General features: G+C 44.4%; 1 protein-coding gene across 1 annotated transcript in view; it reads left to right on the top strand.

Annotated features, from left to right (window-relative positions):
* tgfbr3 (transforming growth factor, beta receptor III) overlaps nucleotides 1–17,509 on the top strand; it is a 111,789-nt gene that overhangs the window by 47,347 nt on the left and 46,933 nt on the right. The window contains exon 4 of the mRNA XM_048252716.1: nucleotides 6,836–6,973. Coding sequence (XP_048108673.1) covers nucleotides 6,836–6,973 — 138 coding nt within the window. The remainder of the gene's footprint in view (nucleotides 1–6,835; nucleotides 6,974–17,509) is intronic.

The following is a 17,509-nucleotide window of genomic DNA, read 5'->3' as shown; positions in this document are numbered from 1 at the left end:
CTGAGGTTTACAGTACCTTTCAGCTTTCGGCCTTCCTCTCCTCTCCCCCTCACCAAACTTCACAGCCTTTGCACAGCCCTTCCATTGCTATCAGCATGCCAGGACCTATTCCATTACTCAATATAAAATATTGTGTGCCTTTCCTTCTCAACCTCCTTTAAAAATGAACTGGTTGACTTGTATTATTTGCGAGGTGTGTGTGTGTGTGTTTTTGTGTGTGTGTGTGTGTGTGTGTTCATGTGTATTTTAGTGATTAGCATTTCTCCCGGCCTAATTGGAGGATGTTTTGAGTGTTCCTGTGAGTCACCGTGGGGGCCTGTCGGCTACGCTAATGAATTCTGCCAATAAAGGAAACAGCCGCGCTTCTGTACGGGTGCACCCCTACCTGAGGCACGGGTGTCGGCCTCAAACGTCTGACAGACAGACAGACGGGCTTATTTATCGTCCCTCTTCGCCTCTCTCTCTCCCTTTCTCTCTCACGGAACAGCCATGAATCATTCTTCTTATTGCACATTGCACTTTGTCCTCTGGCCCTGTTGGCACCACTGATGCCTTGGTGGTGGGGGAAGAAGGGGCATGTGTGCGTGACAGGCTTGGTTGGGCAGTAAACACTGAGCTTGGCACTTCTTTGGCGCTGCTGGCACGTCTCTGCCACTGCCGCTGCTACTGACGGGTGGAGAGGTGAATGGTGTGATGTATGGGTGTATGTGCGCACAGGTGAGCTGGAGGTTGCCGATCTCTTATTTGCTTTTGGTAGAATAGTTGTGCCAATAATGATTGCGGTAGAATTGCGCTGGCTTGCATAATTTTGAGGAATTTGTGCAAAGTTAGTTCTGTTTGGCATTGGTTTTTGTTTTGGAGAGTTATGGTCTGGATTGTTGACATTAGGCATTCATTTGACGGTTCCTGATGAGATTTTGCTTAAGTATTGATTTTTAGGCTGCTGGCTTAAGCTTGATCATGCTGATTGCGCCTGATTAATGTTGGTTTGTCTGGTTTTGGATTGTTGATTTTCAAAAGTTTATTTGATTTGGCCGATTGCGATCGCGCTGTTTTGGATCGGCTTGTTGACATCCTCAGTAGAGCATGTCCCACTCTGCCACACCCACTGCTCGCCTCCGAGCTGCATGTGCCAGAGACCTCCCATCTGGGTGTATGTCTGTCTGTCTGTCTATGGGTCTGTCTCGGCTTGGGCCTCTGCCTCCGTTTTGACGTCTGCAGCTGTCCCCCATGGCAGTTGTCTCTGTCCTGCTGCAACTTGATTGTTGATTGGGCCAGAGCCCCTCCACACACACACACACACACACACACACACTCTCTCTCTCCACCTGTTAATGCCTTTTCCACTTCCATCACTACAGCACACAACAACACACACAACACACAACAGCACCCCCGAAAAAAAAACACACCTCCATATCCCTTGGTCCCCAGCGCTCCCAGGACCAGACTATCAGTCAGTGGTCTGTTGTTATTCAGCACATGACCCTGCACTCCTCCTACTCATAACCTCTCTTCCTGTCTGGGCTCCTGTGCAAAGCTGCGCTGGCGTTGGGAATGCCATGCGGCACCCGGTCTGTCGTCTACCCTAGTTACACCCCTTAGGGGTCGGATCTGCTTATCCCTGTCTAGCCCTCCCTGGGGGCCGAGACTTTCACATTTACCACGAGCGTCTCTGGCATCTAGTTAAGCTAAACCCTGTCCCCATTCTGTGTCATGCACCATCTTAAACATGTTTTCATGGGGGCATTAGTTGTCAAGAAAATCAATTCCACAGGAAACATGCTTGAAAAAAATCAGAGGTGACAAAATCTGAGGTGTGTAAGTTGTAGTTAGTGTTCTGTGTCTACATCTGACCTTGTGGTTCACATTTGCTCCTTGTCATACAGTTCTCCCTAAAATACCCCCGCAAAACGCCTCTATCTGCCTCTATTCTAGAGTTTGGAGGACAACAGCTGTTTTCTTTTTATCGTGGTGTCTGGTCTCAGTCTGTGTGTGTGTATGTGTGTGTGTGTGTGTTTGTGTGTGTTTAGAAGTGTTGTAACCAGACAGCTTCCTACTATGAAGTCATCAGGCTCAGAAAGTATGTCAGCACTTGGTGTGGAATCCGGTAATCGAACTGACATTTTTCCAGTTTTCCACTGGAGTTGTCCATCCTCAGTGTGAAGCCAGTGGTGTTGTTCTGTCTGGGTAATAAAAGCATTGTGATCTCCCCATGGTGGCACGTAATGTACTGTCTCAGACCAGCAGATTGGCTGAATGGGTCCCATGTGATCTGTCCATCTCTCAGCACCCACGTTCTGTCAGGGGAGCAAACCTTTTTCCCTATTTATCTCTTCTCTCTCTCTTACCCCACCACCCCCATATCTGTCTCTCTCATTCACTCTATTGCTCTCTTTTGTTCTATCTCTCTCTCTCTCTCTCTCCTTCTCTGTCTTTCCTCTTTTTCCATGCCTTTTTCTCCTCCGTTTCATTTCTCTCTCTCTCTCTCTTGCTCTTTCCGCACTGGGAGTTCACGGCACTGTGTTGGCCAGACTAATTTGCTCTTCCCTGCAGCAGCAGCCCCCTTGGCTTGCTGCGAGCCTGTTTATGCCTTTACGGAATGACTCCATTTGGAATACTTTCTGTCTGATGCTGAAATTCCACAACTTTTACAACCAGGAGAGTTTGGATCTCACCCCCCCCCCCAAAAAAAAAGAAAACAAAAAAAATCCCTCTTATCCTTTTGTCTTTCTTTAACTTTATTTATGACTGTTTAGTTGTCTGTGGGGTGAGTGCTGTTATGCTAAGTTAATATGAATAGGTAGGGCTCTTGGACAGGGCGGCTGAGGACCCAGAAGAGGCTTGTCTATGCACAACTAGAGGGGGGAGGCTTAGGCAGATTAGTTAGTCATCTCAAAATTTTTCACTCAGTACAAATATGAAGAAAGACAGATGGAGACAGACAGAAAGTGTGTGTGTGTGTGTGTGTGTGTGTGTGTGTGTGTGTGTGTAGAAAGAGAGAGAGAGGGAGAGAAGGGAAGGGAAAGCTAGACTAGAAGATAGAAGCAGAAGATAGCAGGGGAGTGAGAAAATGGACAAGTATGATGATATGCTGTTGGGCCTTGCTGTAATGCCCCTGTTTGTGTATGGGAGCTGGAGAGTGTTTTTGTGAGTATATGTGAGTGTCTGACTCATCTGCATCTGTGTGTGTGTGTGTGTATGTGTGTGTGAAAGTGAGTTTGTTTGTGCGTGAGTGTGCTGTAGCATCTGCCAACTTTTCTGTGAGATAAGCGCCCTGTAATTTCTTCCATTCTCCAGCCTCTAAAGGCCTCTCATTATAAGTATTGGAGCGCTTTTATGAGTCTCTTTACTAACACTCTCATTTGCAGTCGCCCACCCCTCTTCCATAACCACACACACGTGCACGCACGCACGCGCGTGTACATACACACACACACACATACACACACACACACACACACACACACACACACACACACACACACACACACACACACACACACACACACACACACACACACACACTTTTCACACTTTTTTCACTTAGCACTTGGCACTGACTTGTCTTTCTTTGTTCCTCTCACCTTTCTCTTTTTATCTTCTTTTCTTTCCTATCCTGACTGTTCCCCCTGTCCCCCCAAAAGCCTTCCCTCTCCCTCCTCTTTGTGTATTGGCCAGGACTCCCTACCTGGTCTCTACTCCAGGAGCAGCAGTCAGTCGCACCTCCTTGTGGGAGAGACTGTTGATTTACACACAGGGAGCTTTTTGAGAATGGACAATGGGAGATATTTCATAGGTAATCGTAGGGGGGGGGGGTGTGTGTAGAGATATTATGGAGTGGCTTTGGGTAGCCGTGTGAGGGGAGTAGTGATGCTTACTTTAGACGGGGCCGGGGGGGGGGCTATGAGTGGGGATCATAGGATAAAGAGAAATTAACTGTCTGTTTGTGTGTCCAAGAGAATTGTTTAATGTCTGGTCTGGTAGGCTTCTAACCCTGGCTTGTTCACACACAAACACACACACACACACACACACACACACACACACACACACACACACACACACACACACACACACACACACACACACACACACACACACACATATGCGGAACAAGAGCAAGCGCTAAGGCACTAGGGAACATAACGTCACAAGTGTGAAATCTGTTCGCATTTTAAGTTCAAGTACTAGTAGTGCACGGAAAATACAGCAAAGATGTTTCCCCCTGTGTGTGTCCCCTGCATGTTCATAGTGAACGAAAATACCTCTGACACAGCCACAGTTGAGTCTAGAGCATGTGTGTGTGTCGGTTGCTCATGCATGCGGTGTGGACCACGGAGTTGGGACAGGCGGCCGTCTCCAGGAGATACACATCTGGAGTCGGAGAAAGTAGTCCCTATTCCCAGCCACGAAAGATCTCATCTGTGCTGGCCACACAACTGCCAGTGACCGTCTGAAGGGGCCGTTCCGAGCGTTCATGGAGTAACAGCATTAAGAAACACGCAGAGACAACATTAGATCTAACACGGTGTCTCATCACGGAACAACACCATGTGTCTCTTTGATTTTTTTTTTTTTTTTCATATACAGATTTTGCACGGAAATTGATACTGAAGACATGAAAGAGACCAGTAGAAAGGGAGGCTTTGTCTTGCTGTGTTTTTCCTCACTGATGGACTTGCCTTGATGTTGATGGTGACAGATTGAGTTAGGGATGCTAGGAGCAAGCAGGTAATGCAATATGGATGCCTGTCCTAGTGGACCAAGAGGAGGGAGTTCACATGCGGCAGGGTGGCTAACGTGATTTGTTTGCAAATTGAGTTTGAAATGAACCGGAAAGTGACAAAAAAGGGGAGCGTTATAAGGTTACAAGATCAGTTACAATTCACCACTCACCCCCCTCTTCTGCCTCCCTCTGGCCTGATTTATTTTGAATGTCATCCCAGTAAATGAGCCGTTTTGGAGGTTGGATGTGTGCACATCCGGTCAACTCCTCAAACAGGCCGATCGTGGAGCAGCATATTTCTTTTCTCCGCTTAAAAAAGTCGAAAGAGCCATGAAGTCGTGGCTATTTGTCAGAGCGATGACGAAGACTCCTAAATCAAAATATGTCTGGCACAGGGGTTGGGTTTCACTTGAGATGGGAGGCCTTAAATCACCGGGCTAAATTTGGTCCTTGGGGCCAGGCAAGGGGCTTTGGCCCCCGGGCAATGAGAACCAACATCGGTCTCCGAGGTGCGACCCTGCCACCAACATGCTGCTGGGATCCATTTTATCTGACAGTCAGGAACAGCATAGAAGCTCCTATCCCACACAATAAGGTACCCCCCCCATACCCTTCAAGCATCCTCATATTGCTGGAAAGTTAGTTTGTTCTGGCATTTTCTAACAAAAGACCCTCTGTGTAAAAGTTCAAATACCACAGAGGCCACATACTATTAATGCTCCTCAAAGAAAAACACAGCCTGTGCGTTATGCTGCCAGATTATAAGGCAAATGAACGCATAAACAATCTCCCTCCCCTTCCCTAAAAAAAGAAAGAAAGAAAACAGAAAAGCTCCAGAAAACCACTGATAAAGACGAAAACAAGCCCAAGCTGGTGAAACAAGCCCTGCCATTACTCTAGGAAACGTCAACCTAACGCCCCCCCGAACTGTTGTGAAAAAGGGAAAAGTGTGAGAGGGGTCACAACCGCAGTTGTTTGGGGAGGTTGTGGGTCCACTGCTCGCCCGAAAGCGAAAGCTCTGGACTTCCTTGCGCTCTGAAAGTGTCTGCGGTCCTTGCGTAGGCTTCCTGTGCTTTGTAAAAGCTCTCTTTGTATTCTCCTCTCGTACCGTGGACCCAGTGCTGCTCTCTCTCTCTCTTCCTCTCCTCCATCCCCTTGAGAATACCCCCCCACACACACACACACACACACACACACACACACACTCCCCATTCAAACACTGCCTCTTTCAAGATGTCCTGCTGAATAATTATTGTTTGGAGGAATATTGTCAGTACCAGAGGAAATCCTCAGTCATGATGATATACCCCACTGTTTTACTGGGACTGTCTTGTCCTATATTCCTCACTGCTCTTGCATATAAGTGCTTAATAATCCCACACAGAGTTGCAGTTGCTCAAGGAGAACCACATGTGCAGAAGCATGAGTCAGGTTTGACCTGCAATCTAAACAAAGCTCAATATTACGAGTGTCCTCATTTTCTGAATGAGTTCTACAGTCTTGGCTTAAAGGCCTATTTCTCACGCAAAACTCCAGTAGTTGGCTACAAGAAAAGGACCATAAGGACTCACTATTTAGTTTGCATAATTGACAACCAGAGGTTTACTTCCTGGGGAAGGATATGTTGCTAAGCCTGATTAAGTATGCTGACCATACTAATTATACCACTGCAACATGCAAATGTTCCATGTATTTGCTTAGACAGAGCCTGTAAACAGACAAGGGGTGATCAAGCCTCAAGCAAACCTGTTGTTTAATTAAGAAGGAAACTAAGCATGACCAGTTGCAAATTAGCATAAAAATCCCTCACAGCGGCAGTGGTGATTAAAGTAACATTTACAAAGCTTGCCTTCCGCCTAGTGCTTTGGTCAATTTTATGGATTTCAGCGTGCAGTTTCTGAATTCAGTTCTGTTGGCCTATCGCTACTCGTTACTATCCACTTAAACAACTAATACCTGTCACAATCAGTTAGTAGACTGAATTTCAGGCGGACAAAAATGCTGGCTGAGTAGACAATGGCTTGCCCTTGAGTCAGAGGGACCAATCTTCTATGTCAGAGTGCACTCATCCTAAGTGCTATGTTCATTTCTCTCCCGCGTGTCCAGGTGTCCCTCCACCTGAAGCCCATCCAGTCTGTCCGGGTCCACCAGAAGGCCCTGGTGTTTGTGCTGAACTCCCCCCAGCCCGTCACCTGGAGGCTGAAGACTGAAAACCTGGCCCCTGGAGTCAAACGCACCTTTCATGTGAGTCTACAATTTACTTCTATCCTCACACACACTTACTCTCGATGGAATCTGGGCACACACACACACACACACACACACACACACACACATTTTATATACTTTATTTGATTCCACTTTACAAGTCAAGTTACATTAGGAATCACATCTTCTGAATAATCCAGTAGATTAAAGCAGTTCAGCAATCTATCATGAGTTCAAGGGTATAGGAAACATAGTCTCTTCCAAATAAACATGCTTCCTATAATCCTATTACTGCGGATATGGAACAGTAGACACACACACACACACACACACACACACACACACACACACACACACACACACACACACACACACACACACACACTCACACACACAAACACACACTCAAACTCAAACATATACTAGGAGTGGGACAAAATATCAATACAGCAATATGTTGTATGACTAATTTTTGCCATAAATTAACGTTACACCAAATATTTATATTTGCACTAAAATATTACATTCATATTCTACTCATTACTTATCTACTCAATTACTATTCATATTCTAAATGGACTCATCCAGCAATTTACCTTACCAGAGTCACTACCTCAGGTATCCTCGTGATTGTACTTGAATGAGGGTAATCCTCCTCACTTTGTCAAATAGTTTTTATATTTTAGGAGGCACTAAGCTACTCTTGTGCACTTTGAACACTGTCTTAATTCAGTTGTGAGATGCAATGAATAAATACATATTTCATTTTGTTATTTCAGCTTTTTATTTATTTACACAGATAATGTTACCGTGATGTAATGTAGTCAAATCTCTTGCAATGAATTGAGTACTGCAGAATCGCTGAATTACTCTGTGAATCCCCCCCCCCTTTAAAAACACACACACACACACACACACACACACACACACACACACACACACACACACACACACACACACACACACATTCTCTTTCCTCTTTCACATGCAGCATTCACTCTCTCTGGTACTTTCTCACGTTCCCTCTTTCTTTCTCATGTCTCAGCGGCATAAAGACAAATTGAGAAGTCAGCCGTACGAAAAACAGCCAAGCATTCAGCATGATTGTAAATCATCCTTTGTCTTTGTGTTCCAGTCTTTCTTTGGTTACATGTGCTTATATTGTACATACTGTTGGGTCTGACATGCTAATGTTAGTAAAGAGAGGCATTGTGTCTGGGCCATTGTATCTGTATAGGCCATTGAGCTTGTGATGAGTGTGTATGCATGTTTTTGCCCATTTGGATGCTCATGTGTTGTCTCTTGTCTGTGAGAAGCTGTGTAAAGAGACTTGTGTGTTTGAATGTGTGTGTGTGTTTATGTGTGTGTTTGCATGTATATCAGTGTGTGTCTGTGTGTTTAGCGCGGGAGGCAGGTTAAACTCAGGCTTGAACACTGAGTGAGTGTAGTGTGTGTGTGTGTGTGTAGTGTGTGTGTGTGTGTGTGTGTGTGTATGTGTGGATGCTCGACCACAGGTTGGAGGCGGATACACTGTGGTCCAGACTGGGCTTTTTAAACAGCTGCCATCAACACACACAACCGAGGTTTGGCAAGCAGCTCTGTCTGCTCCAGTACCTACAACTTTCCACATCCTCACACACACACACCACACACACACACACACACACACACACACACACACACACACACACACACACACACACACACACACACACACACACACACACACACACACACACACAGAGACACACAGATAAGCAGATGCACACAAAATTGCAAACAAATTCACACAGACACACACACACACATTCATTGTGTCTCTTTTGCTTGTCTTTTCTCGCTCTCTTTCTATCTCTTGTTCCTTCTCTCTTCTTTCTCAATTGCTTTCTCACGCACAGTCCCAGAACACTGCATATAAAGTCCCACTTGTCAGCTGGAAATCACTGCAGCATTTAAGTTATTTAGCCCAAATCCCAGCTCAATGTTCGAGCATCGCTGTGTGTGTTTGGAGGGGTATTTACGAATGAGCCCCATGGAACACACTGCACTCCAGTCCAGCCAGTGCTCAGTCCAGCCAGCGCTAAGTCCAGCGTGCCATAGCAGAAGTATTCGACAGCCTCTGCAGAGACCTACTGACCCAGCTGTCAGGCGCACATGACCCGGACTGTTGTCGTTACGCCAGGCCCGTCCGAGGTTGGTGTCGCCTTGGTAACGCCTCTGGCACAGAATAACGGACAGCCCGGTGTTTACGCGGCAGATAAAGCCAAGGAGTGAGATCAGCGCTGTTGGCACGGTGTCCCCATGACAACGTCATTGTTTTCCAGTCAGGATTTTTGAAACACTGAGCGGAACATGCTCTGTCTATCTCTATTTCTCGCCCACACTCTCTCTTTCCATCTCGCCCCCCACTCCTTCTCTCCGCTCTCTCCTACCAAGGTTCTCTTTCCTGTTTGTTTATTCGGAGTGTGCATCACCCCACTCTCACCATCCCAGAAGGGCACCAGCAGAGGGGGGGCACCTGCAGAGAAAGTGAGCTTCCCCCATCCCCAAGCCCCCTGGATGGGATAACTGGACATATTTAGCCAACAGAGCTGGAGGCCTGAGGCTGGGAGGACTTAGGGAGAAAATGAAAATGGAGTGCACTCAGGTATCTGGGGCCTAAGCCCCTATAGGCCATGAGAAAATCATGCCGAAATGAGTTTGAGAGGCCCTCTCCTAAACTAGACACACTGGCGCTGTCTATCCCCCGATGCAGACACGCAGAGATAAACATGCACATGTTCACAGTCACACGAACTGACACACAAACACACACACACACACACACACACACACACACACACACACACACACACACACACACACACACACACACACACACACACACACACACACACACACACACACACACATACACACACACACACACACACAAAGGTGGTAAAAGTACCAATACCTTGATGAAATATTACTCAAGTACAAGTTAAAATACCAATCTGAAAATGTACTCAAGTAAAAGTAAAAAAGTAGTTCATTTAAAATGTAATTTAAGTAAAAGTTAGTTAGTTTTTTTTTTTTTTTTGGGGGGGGGGGGTACCAGAACAACCAGTTTTACCAGAGACTTTCTAATGAGGAGATACAGCACTCAAAAAATCCTCCATAGTAATGCATGGGGTTAGTTTAGGAATTAATATGGCAGTTGTCTACACATATCACAACCCTTCGGGCAAAAACGTTGACATGTGAATACATTGAGCCAATCATGTGGTGTGTTGTAAAATACATTGAGTCAAAGTCAAAGTCAAAGTCAAAAGTCAAAGTCAAAGTCAAAGTCAGCTTTATTGTCAATTTCTTCACATGTTCCAGACATACAAAGAGATCGAAATTACGTTTCTCACTATCCCACGGTGAAGACAAGACATATTTTACCAATTTTGAGTCCACAGACAAACATAACATTCAAGTAAAACAAAAGTAAGTAAATAAGTAAATAAGAGGGCACATATAATAATGAAAAAATAAGAGCAGCAAAATTTTGTTGAAATTGTGCATAGACAGTCAATAAAAAACTAGTGCAAAGTCAGGCCAATAAGAGGCTTGGGTAGTTCTGTTTGACCTGAGTAATGAAGAAAGTGGCATCGTGGTGCAAGTTATGTAAGAGCAGCAGAAGTGTTGTGTTTTCAGGACAACAACACCAAGTTGTAAAGTGTACAAGTGTGCAAGTGTTCAAGTGTGCAAGTGGAGTAGTGCAGGCGGCCATTGTGGGTCCAATGTCCAGGATGTTATGTAGCTGAGGGTGGAGGGGGGAGAGGAGGGAGAGAGTTCAGCATCCTTACAGCTTGGTGTATGAAGCTGTTGGTGAGTCTGGTAGTGCGGGAGCGCAGGCTTCTGTACCTCTTCCCAGAGGGCAGTAGATCAAACAGATTGTGAGCGGGGTGACTTGCATCACTCACAATTTTGGAGCTGGAGAGGATGCTCTCAATGGTGCCTCGGTAGAATGTGGTCATGATGGCTGGTGGAGCACTTGCTCGCCTGAGTTTCCGCAGGAAGTACAGGCGGCGCTGAGCTCTCTTCGCCAGTGATGCAGTGTTGGTGGTCCAGGAGAGGTCTTCGCTGATGTGCACCCCCAGGAATTTGGTGCTGCTCGCTCTCTCCACCACAGCACCGTCGATGGTCAGTGGCAGGTGTTGGGTGTGACCTCTCGAAGTCAACAACAATCTCTTTGGTCTTGCTGACGTTCAGCAGGAGGTTGTTGTCCCTGCACCACGTGGTCAGATGGTCGACCTCCAACCTGTATTGAGTCTCGCCGCCCTTGGTGATGAGACCCACCAGAGTTAGGGCCGCCAGCAAATTTCACTATGTGATTGTTGCTGTAGGTTGCAGCGCAGTCATGCGCCAGCAGGGTGAAGAGCAGCGGACTGAGCACGCAGCCTTGGGGGGCCCCTGTGCTCAGTGTGATGCTGCTTGAGGTATTGTTGCCAACACGTACTACTTGGGGCCTCTGACAGAGGAAGGAGCCAATCATGTGGTGTGCTGTGAAGACATCGTGCCAATCATCTGTTGTGATCTCGTTGCTGGAGCAAGATTGGTGTCGTGAAGCCTTACGCACACGCATTTCTGCCGAAATAGATGCACGATAAGTGCCCAAAAGTGTTGCAATATGGCCGCCGAAAGGGAGGTAACTTGCCTGATAAGGATGTTGAGAAATAGAGATCTATGTGAAAAATCACCGGAGTTCTCCTTTAAGTTTGAGCAGTAGTTGATTTTCAAAGTTAGTTGCACTCATGGGTCGCTTTGCAGTGAACAGTAATCCAGCACAACTGAAAAGCCCCTCACAGGCAGCTGAGGCAGGCAGGCCAATGTTGAGTTGCAGAGAGTTTTTTTTTATATTTGGAAACGAGCAGAAGGTTCAGCAGATTAAAGGGCGTCGAACTGAGGGGGAAAGTGGGAAGTATAGGGCAATGGAGGAGAGGGCCCTTGAAAAGTGGAATACAGGGGGCACAACATTTTCATCAGGCATTAGTAATAACTCAGGTAATCCACACATAAAAAATCCAAACAACTCCATAAGTAGAGTCATGTGTAATAAAGTGGAATAACACAGGGAAAAAGTATTGAACACGCTAAGAAAAAGCACTAAGGCAAGGAAAGGGAAGGAACGAGCTGGAATCTGTAAGTAGTTAGAGAGTAGTTATCCTTTCTATCTGCGCAAATTAATAGAAGCTTGGTTAGTAGCTTACATATTGATGGGCTATAAAAAGGTTTTTCATTACCAAGGTGTCACACAAGAAACATTTCATGATGGATAAAAGCAAAAAGCTCTCCCAAGACCTTTGCAACCTTATTGTTGCAAAACATATCAATGAAACTGGTTACAGATGCATTTCAAAACTTCCAGAATCTTCCAGTAAGCAGCATGGGAGCCATTATCTCCAAGTGGAAGAAACATCACTGCATCATCAACCGGCACAGGCATTATCTCCTCGCAATATTTCTGACCAGAGAGTCAGAGGGATAGTCAATTCCATGAGCCAATTCAATTAAATTCAATTAAACAGTTCTGGAAGTAATCTGGAACTAAAGATCAGGATTCACAAGAGGGACCCCTGGAATCTGTTTAGAACAATAGACCAAAATCACACCTGATACTGCGACTAATAAGTTTTGTCATACAGGAAATGTCTTGAAGCTGTCTTTACAAACAAAGGCTTTTCCACAAAGTATTGAAGAAATTTCAGTAGGCACGTTCAATACTTTTTTCCTGTGTCATTCCACTTTAATACACAAAACTCCTATGTTTGGATTTTTTAGGCCTATATGTGTGTTAATATAATGTTTGGTGAAAATTTCGAATAGACTCACTGGAAGTATAGGCTAATTATTGAAAAAAAAAAAAAATTAAGCGTTCAATACTTATTTCCCCCATATATTTATTTTACCTGAATATTTTAACTTCAAAATTAAATGTAAAAATGAATGTCAGACGAAATGTAAAGTTTGACTGACTGGATTTTGTATACAAAACATAGTGAAAACTGTCTAAGGTCACTCTCACTCTCCCTTGCTAATGAGCTAAATGGTTTAGTCCGCCTGCACGATTCATAAGGTAGTCTATCTTTTGTTTATTTAGTTGACCATCGCTACTAGTGGACCGCTAATTGTTGTGCTGCTGGTGCAATGTCTTTCTCCAAGAAAGCCAAGTCAGGTTACTAAAAACAAAGGCCAAAACAGGAAAAAGAGAGACATCAAAATGAGGGGAAACAACTGCTAATAAACTTCTTTCCAAAGAAAGGTGAGCACAAACGTCAAAACACGAAATCCCATGGTGTTTGCTTGAATATCTCCGCACTCATCGGTGCTAAAACAAACTGAGACAACCCATTGGAATAGCGGAAAATACACTTTCATAGGTTAGGCTAATCTGATGCATCTCGTGATCCAGCTCCATCTCCTTCACTTTCAGAAAGACTGCATGGCGTCAGCTTGATTCATGTCCTGTTGTAGGCTACATGCTGATCATTATCAGTAGGCTAGTGGTTTAGGGCGCGATTTTTTTTCTCTCCCTTTCTGTTTTCGTTAGTCTTAACTTTTTTTTTTACTCAAGTAACGGATGGGAATTTTGAAGTAGCGAAGTACAATACTTCACTCAAAAAGTAATCAAGTAAAATTTAAAATACCGATTTTATAAACTACTTAAAAAATACAAAATACACAGAAAAACTACTCAATACAGTAACGTGAGTAAATGTATTTCGTTACTTTCCACCTCTGCACACACACCTGCACAAATGGAGATGCAGAATGCATGCAGTTACATGCATCACAAACAATAAATGGGTCAACATATGCATGCAACCATAGAGAGTGTATAGAGAGTATATACGCACACATCTGTTCATACTGACACACACATTTGCACCAACTTCAAACAAGGCACACGCACCTCAAGCAAGACACACACACAAACCCACACCTATACACACATGCAATCCTATCTCATCTTGTAAGCCAGCTTGTTTGCCCATCCTGATACCAGCTCTTCAGTAGGGCTTTCATGTTCCTGCCTCGCCTCTCGGTAATAATCATTCTCAAATGTGCGCCGATACCGTGGCATTCCCCAAGAACGCAGCAGCGGGCATTGCTATTATTTCCATATGTCCTGATGTGATAGGCTCCCTTTCTTGCCCCTTTTTTCTTTTCCTCTCTTCCTCTCCTTTATTCCCCCTCTCTCTCTCCGTCTTTGTTGTTTTCTGCTCTTGCATGGGTCGCTCGTCACGGGGCCGTGGAAATGTGCATCCCAGATTATGACATGCAAACACGCTCAAACCACCCCCTTGCACGCAAAGCGCTTAGAAGCAGTCATATTTTTTCCCTTTCTTCTTCATATGTGTGGCACATCACACATACATATACAATACACTTACATATATTGCAAACAAATATAGACAACACAACTGCTTGGAACTGTCCGCACACCTCTAAACATTATTATCATCATTATTATTATTATATGTGATGAGACACTTTCAAGCAAGTACACCCACATGCCAAATACTGTACACAGGCACCAACACCCAATCATAAAACACAGTGACATGATTGCATCTGTTGAAACATATCCCTGTGCTGAAACACCATCTGTGAGATAAGGACCTCGTAAAATCGACTGCAATTCAGACTCCTCTTTGCGGAGGACGTTAAGTCCTGACAGATAGGGTCATTCGCCAGCAGGACTGCATCCTGTGTGCCTTCGAAGGGGACATTTACAAGGGGCATTTGGCAGACAGTAGAGATATCCTCCACAGGCCCTGCTCCAGCTCAGCTCAGCTCAGCCCAGCCCAGTAAAGCTCAGGGAGAGGGAGGCAGGACAGGGGCCTGACTTCTCCTCTGGGAGTGCAGTGGTAGCAGGAGTGGGGTATTACTGCTTTCTTATGGGACTGATGTGCTAACTCCCACTAAGCTGACTCTCACAATACATCAAATAGACACCTCACACACACACACACACACACACACACACACACACACACATACAGTATATAATGTATATATATATATATATAATGTATATATATATATATATATATATATACAATATATTATATATTATATAGTGTATATATATAATATATTATATATATATTATATATATATATATATATATATATATATATATATATATATATATATATATATTATATAGTGTATATTATATTATATACATACTCTCTCTCTCTCATTAACCATAGACACAGAAAACAAAATACACTTACTCTTGCCCCATGCACACACTTACACAGCTAGAGCATCGAGTTTCAGTAACCCTTGAATATGCAGCAGAAAATGGTCTGAGCAATTCCCTGAACACCAAGCTTGCTGTTTAATTGAGCCATTTCCTGAGCTGAGTGGATATATTCTCCTGTCACATGAGATTGAAAATGATCCGGGGGTTGTGGGGTAGCATTTCATTTTATCTGCACACTGTGTGTGTTTGTGTGTGCTTGTTCTCCCAGGAGTCTGTCAGCAGGGCAATGCCTTTGGCAGAGCCCAGAAGAATACACAAAAACACACACACACACACACACACACACACACACACACACACACACACACACACACACACACACACACACACACACACACACACAGTTGCTTAAAATCTCCATATGTTTAGCCTGCATATGCATGTCGATGTGGAAAGAGGGTATAGGTGTGTGAATGTGTATGCATAACTGTGTCTATGACCATATGTGTAAATGAGCTAAATGGGCTTCCTGGCACAGGCTTGTGTGTGTGTGTGTGTGTGTGTGTGTGTGTGTGTGTGTGTGTGTGTGTGTGTGTGTGTGTGTGTGTGTGTGTGTGTGTGTGTGAGAGAGAGAGAGAGAGTATGCGTGTGTATCTAATTTGGTTAGGCATGGGATATGTTGGGCCTTGTGTTCCCAGAACAAGTGTGAGGGCTCAGACCATCCCTGGTGATAGCTTTACAGCTGGGGCTTACCTCAGTGTTTTTGTACAGACACACACACACACACACACACACACACACACACACACACACACACACACACACAAAGAGACACATTAAAAAACACTCACACATTCAAAATCACTCACTTGCATTCACAGACTCATGCACAGACGCTCACACACTCATATACACACGTGACACTTATTTATTCTCACTTGTTTATTAAAAAAGAGCTAAATTGACACCTGGCACAGTGGTACCTTCCCCCAGAACGGGCTCCACCATGGTTCACTGCAGAGGCTCATTCTTGCCCTGATCTCCCATTGGCTGCACATCTTACAGCCACACTTCCCCCCGCTGCGCAGGACCATCCTGTTCTCTCATGTCTTAGGGGAATCTGGAGAAAAACGGCAAACAATTTACATTTTGACCCCTTCTTAAATATGACATCTAGCATATGGTACAATCCTTGCTTGAAAATTGGGAAAACTTCTTTCTATGGGAAAGAATGGGTACAGAGAGGAATTTTAACACTAGGCAACCTCTATGAAGGAAGAGACCTCAAAACGTTCAATGATCTACAGGCGGAATTCCACTTGCATAAGAACAATTACTGGCGATACATACAAATTCATAGTCTCTTAAAGAAAAAAATTCAACCTCCCACTGCTCCACTTAGCGCAGAGACACCTTCCCTCATTATATAAACATATGGAAAGGGTCATGAGGCATCTCTTTATTACTCAATGCTGCTGCAGAGACATGGCACCATGGCCTCATTAAAGAAAGTATGGGACAGAGACCTTGAAACTACGCTAACAGTGGAAGAATGGACCAATATAATTCGCAACTTAAAGAAAATGGCACGTGATCTTCGCACTAGACTTATTCAGTTCAAGATGATACATAGAATGTACTGGACTCCCTCTAAATTGTACAGGCTTAAGCTTACTGCTAACCCAGGGTGCGGGAAGTGCTCAGATGATAGCACACTAACCCATATGTTGTGGCACTGCCCAAAAGTGCAAGACTTCTGGTCATCAATTCATGAGTGCATTCAGAAAGTCGTGGGCCTAGAGGTTACCTTTTGCATTCGATTATACCTATTAGGAGACCCATCTACACTAAAAGATGGCATTGCGTCTGTCTATGCAGAATGGGTCCAGATAGCTATTATGATTGGTAGGAAACTATTGGATTGGTACTACTTCAAATGGCAAAACTTTCTTCAATTTATAAATGACCCTCAGGGGTGAACTGCAGGCTTAGCCCCCTCTTCACACCATGCAAGAGCTTCTCTTCACATCTAGCGCAGGCCTCCTCCCTATGTATTTTATTGTTTTATTGTTGTTGATGTTGTTAATTTACTTTTATTTTATTTTTGTCGTAGTCTTGACTGGTTTCTGTGTGGGTATATACTGTGTATATATGATGCATGATTTACCCCCTATGTTTGTTTATTTGTGTAAAGAATATTTTTATGCTTTTCATTTGTGACTGGTAACTTGTACTGATGTTTAAAACCAATAAAATTTCCAAACACAAAAAAAAAGAGCTAAATTAAAGCCCAGGACGAGAAAAACACCCCCAGAATCCCCGAAATG

This window comes from Alosa alosa, chromosome 9 (genome assembly GCF_017589495.1).
Source record: "Alosa alosa isolate M-15738 ecotype Scorff River chromosome 9, AALO_Geno_1.1, whole genome shotgun sequence".
In the NCBI taxonomy this organism is placed as follows: domain Eukaryota; kingdom Metazoa; phylum Chordata; class Actinopteri; order Clupeiformes; family Clupeidae; genus Alosa; species Alosa alosa.
Note: the sequence above shows the minus strand (reverse complement) of the source record. Positions and strands in the feature narration are given on the sequence as shown.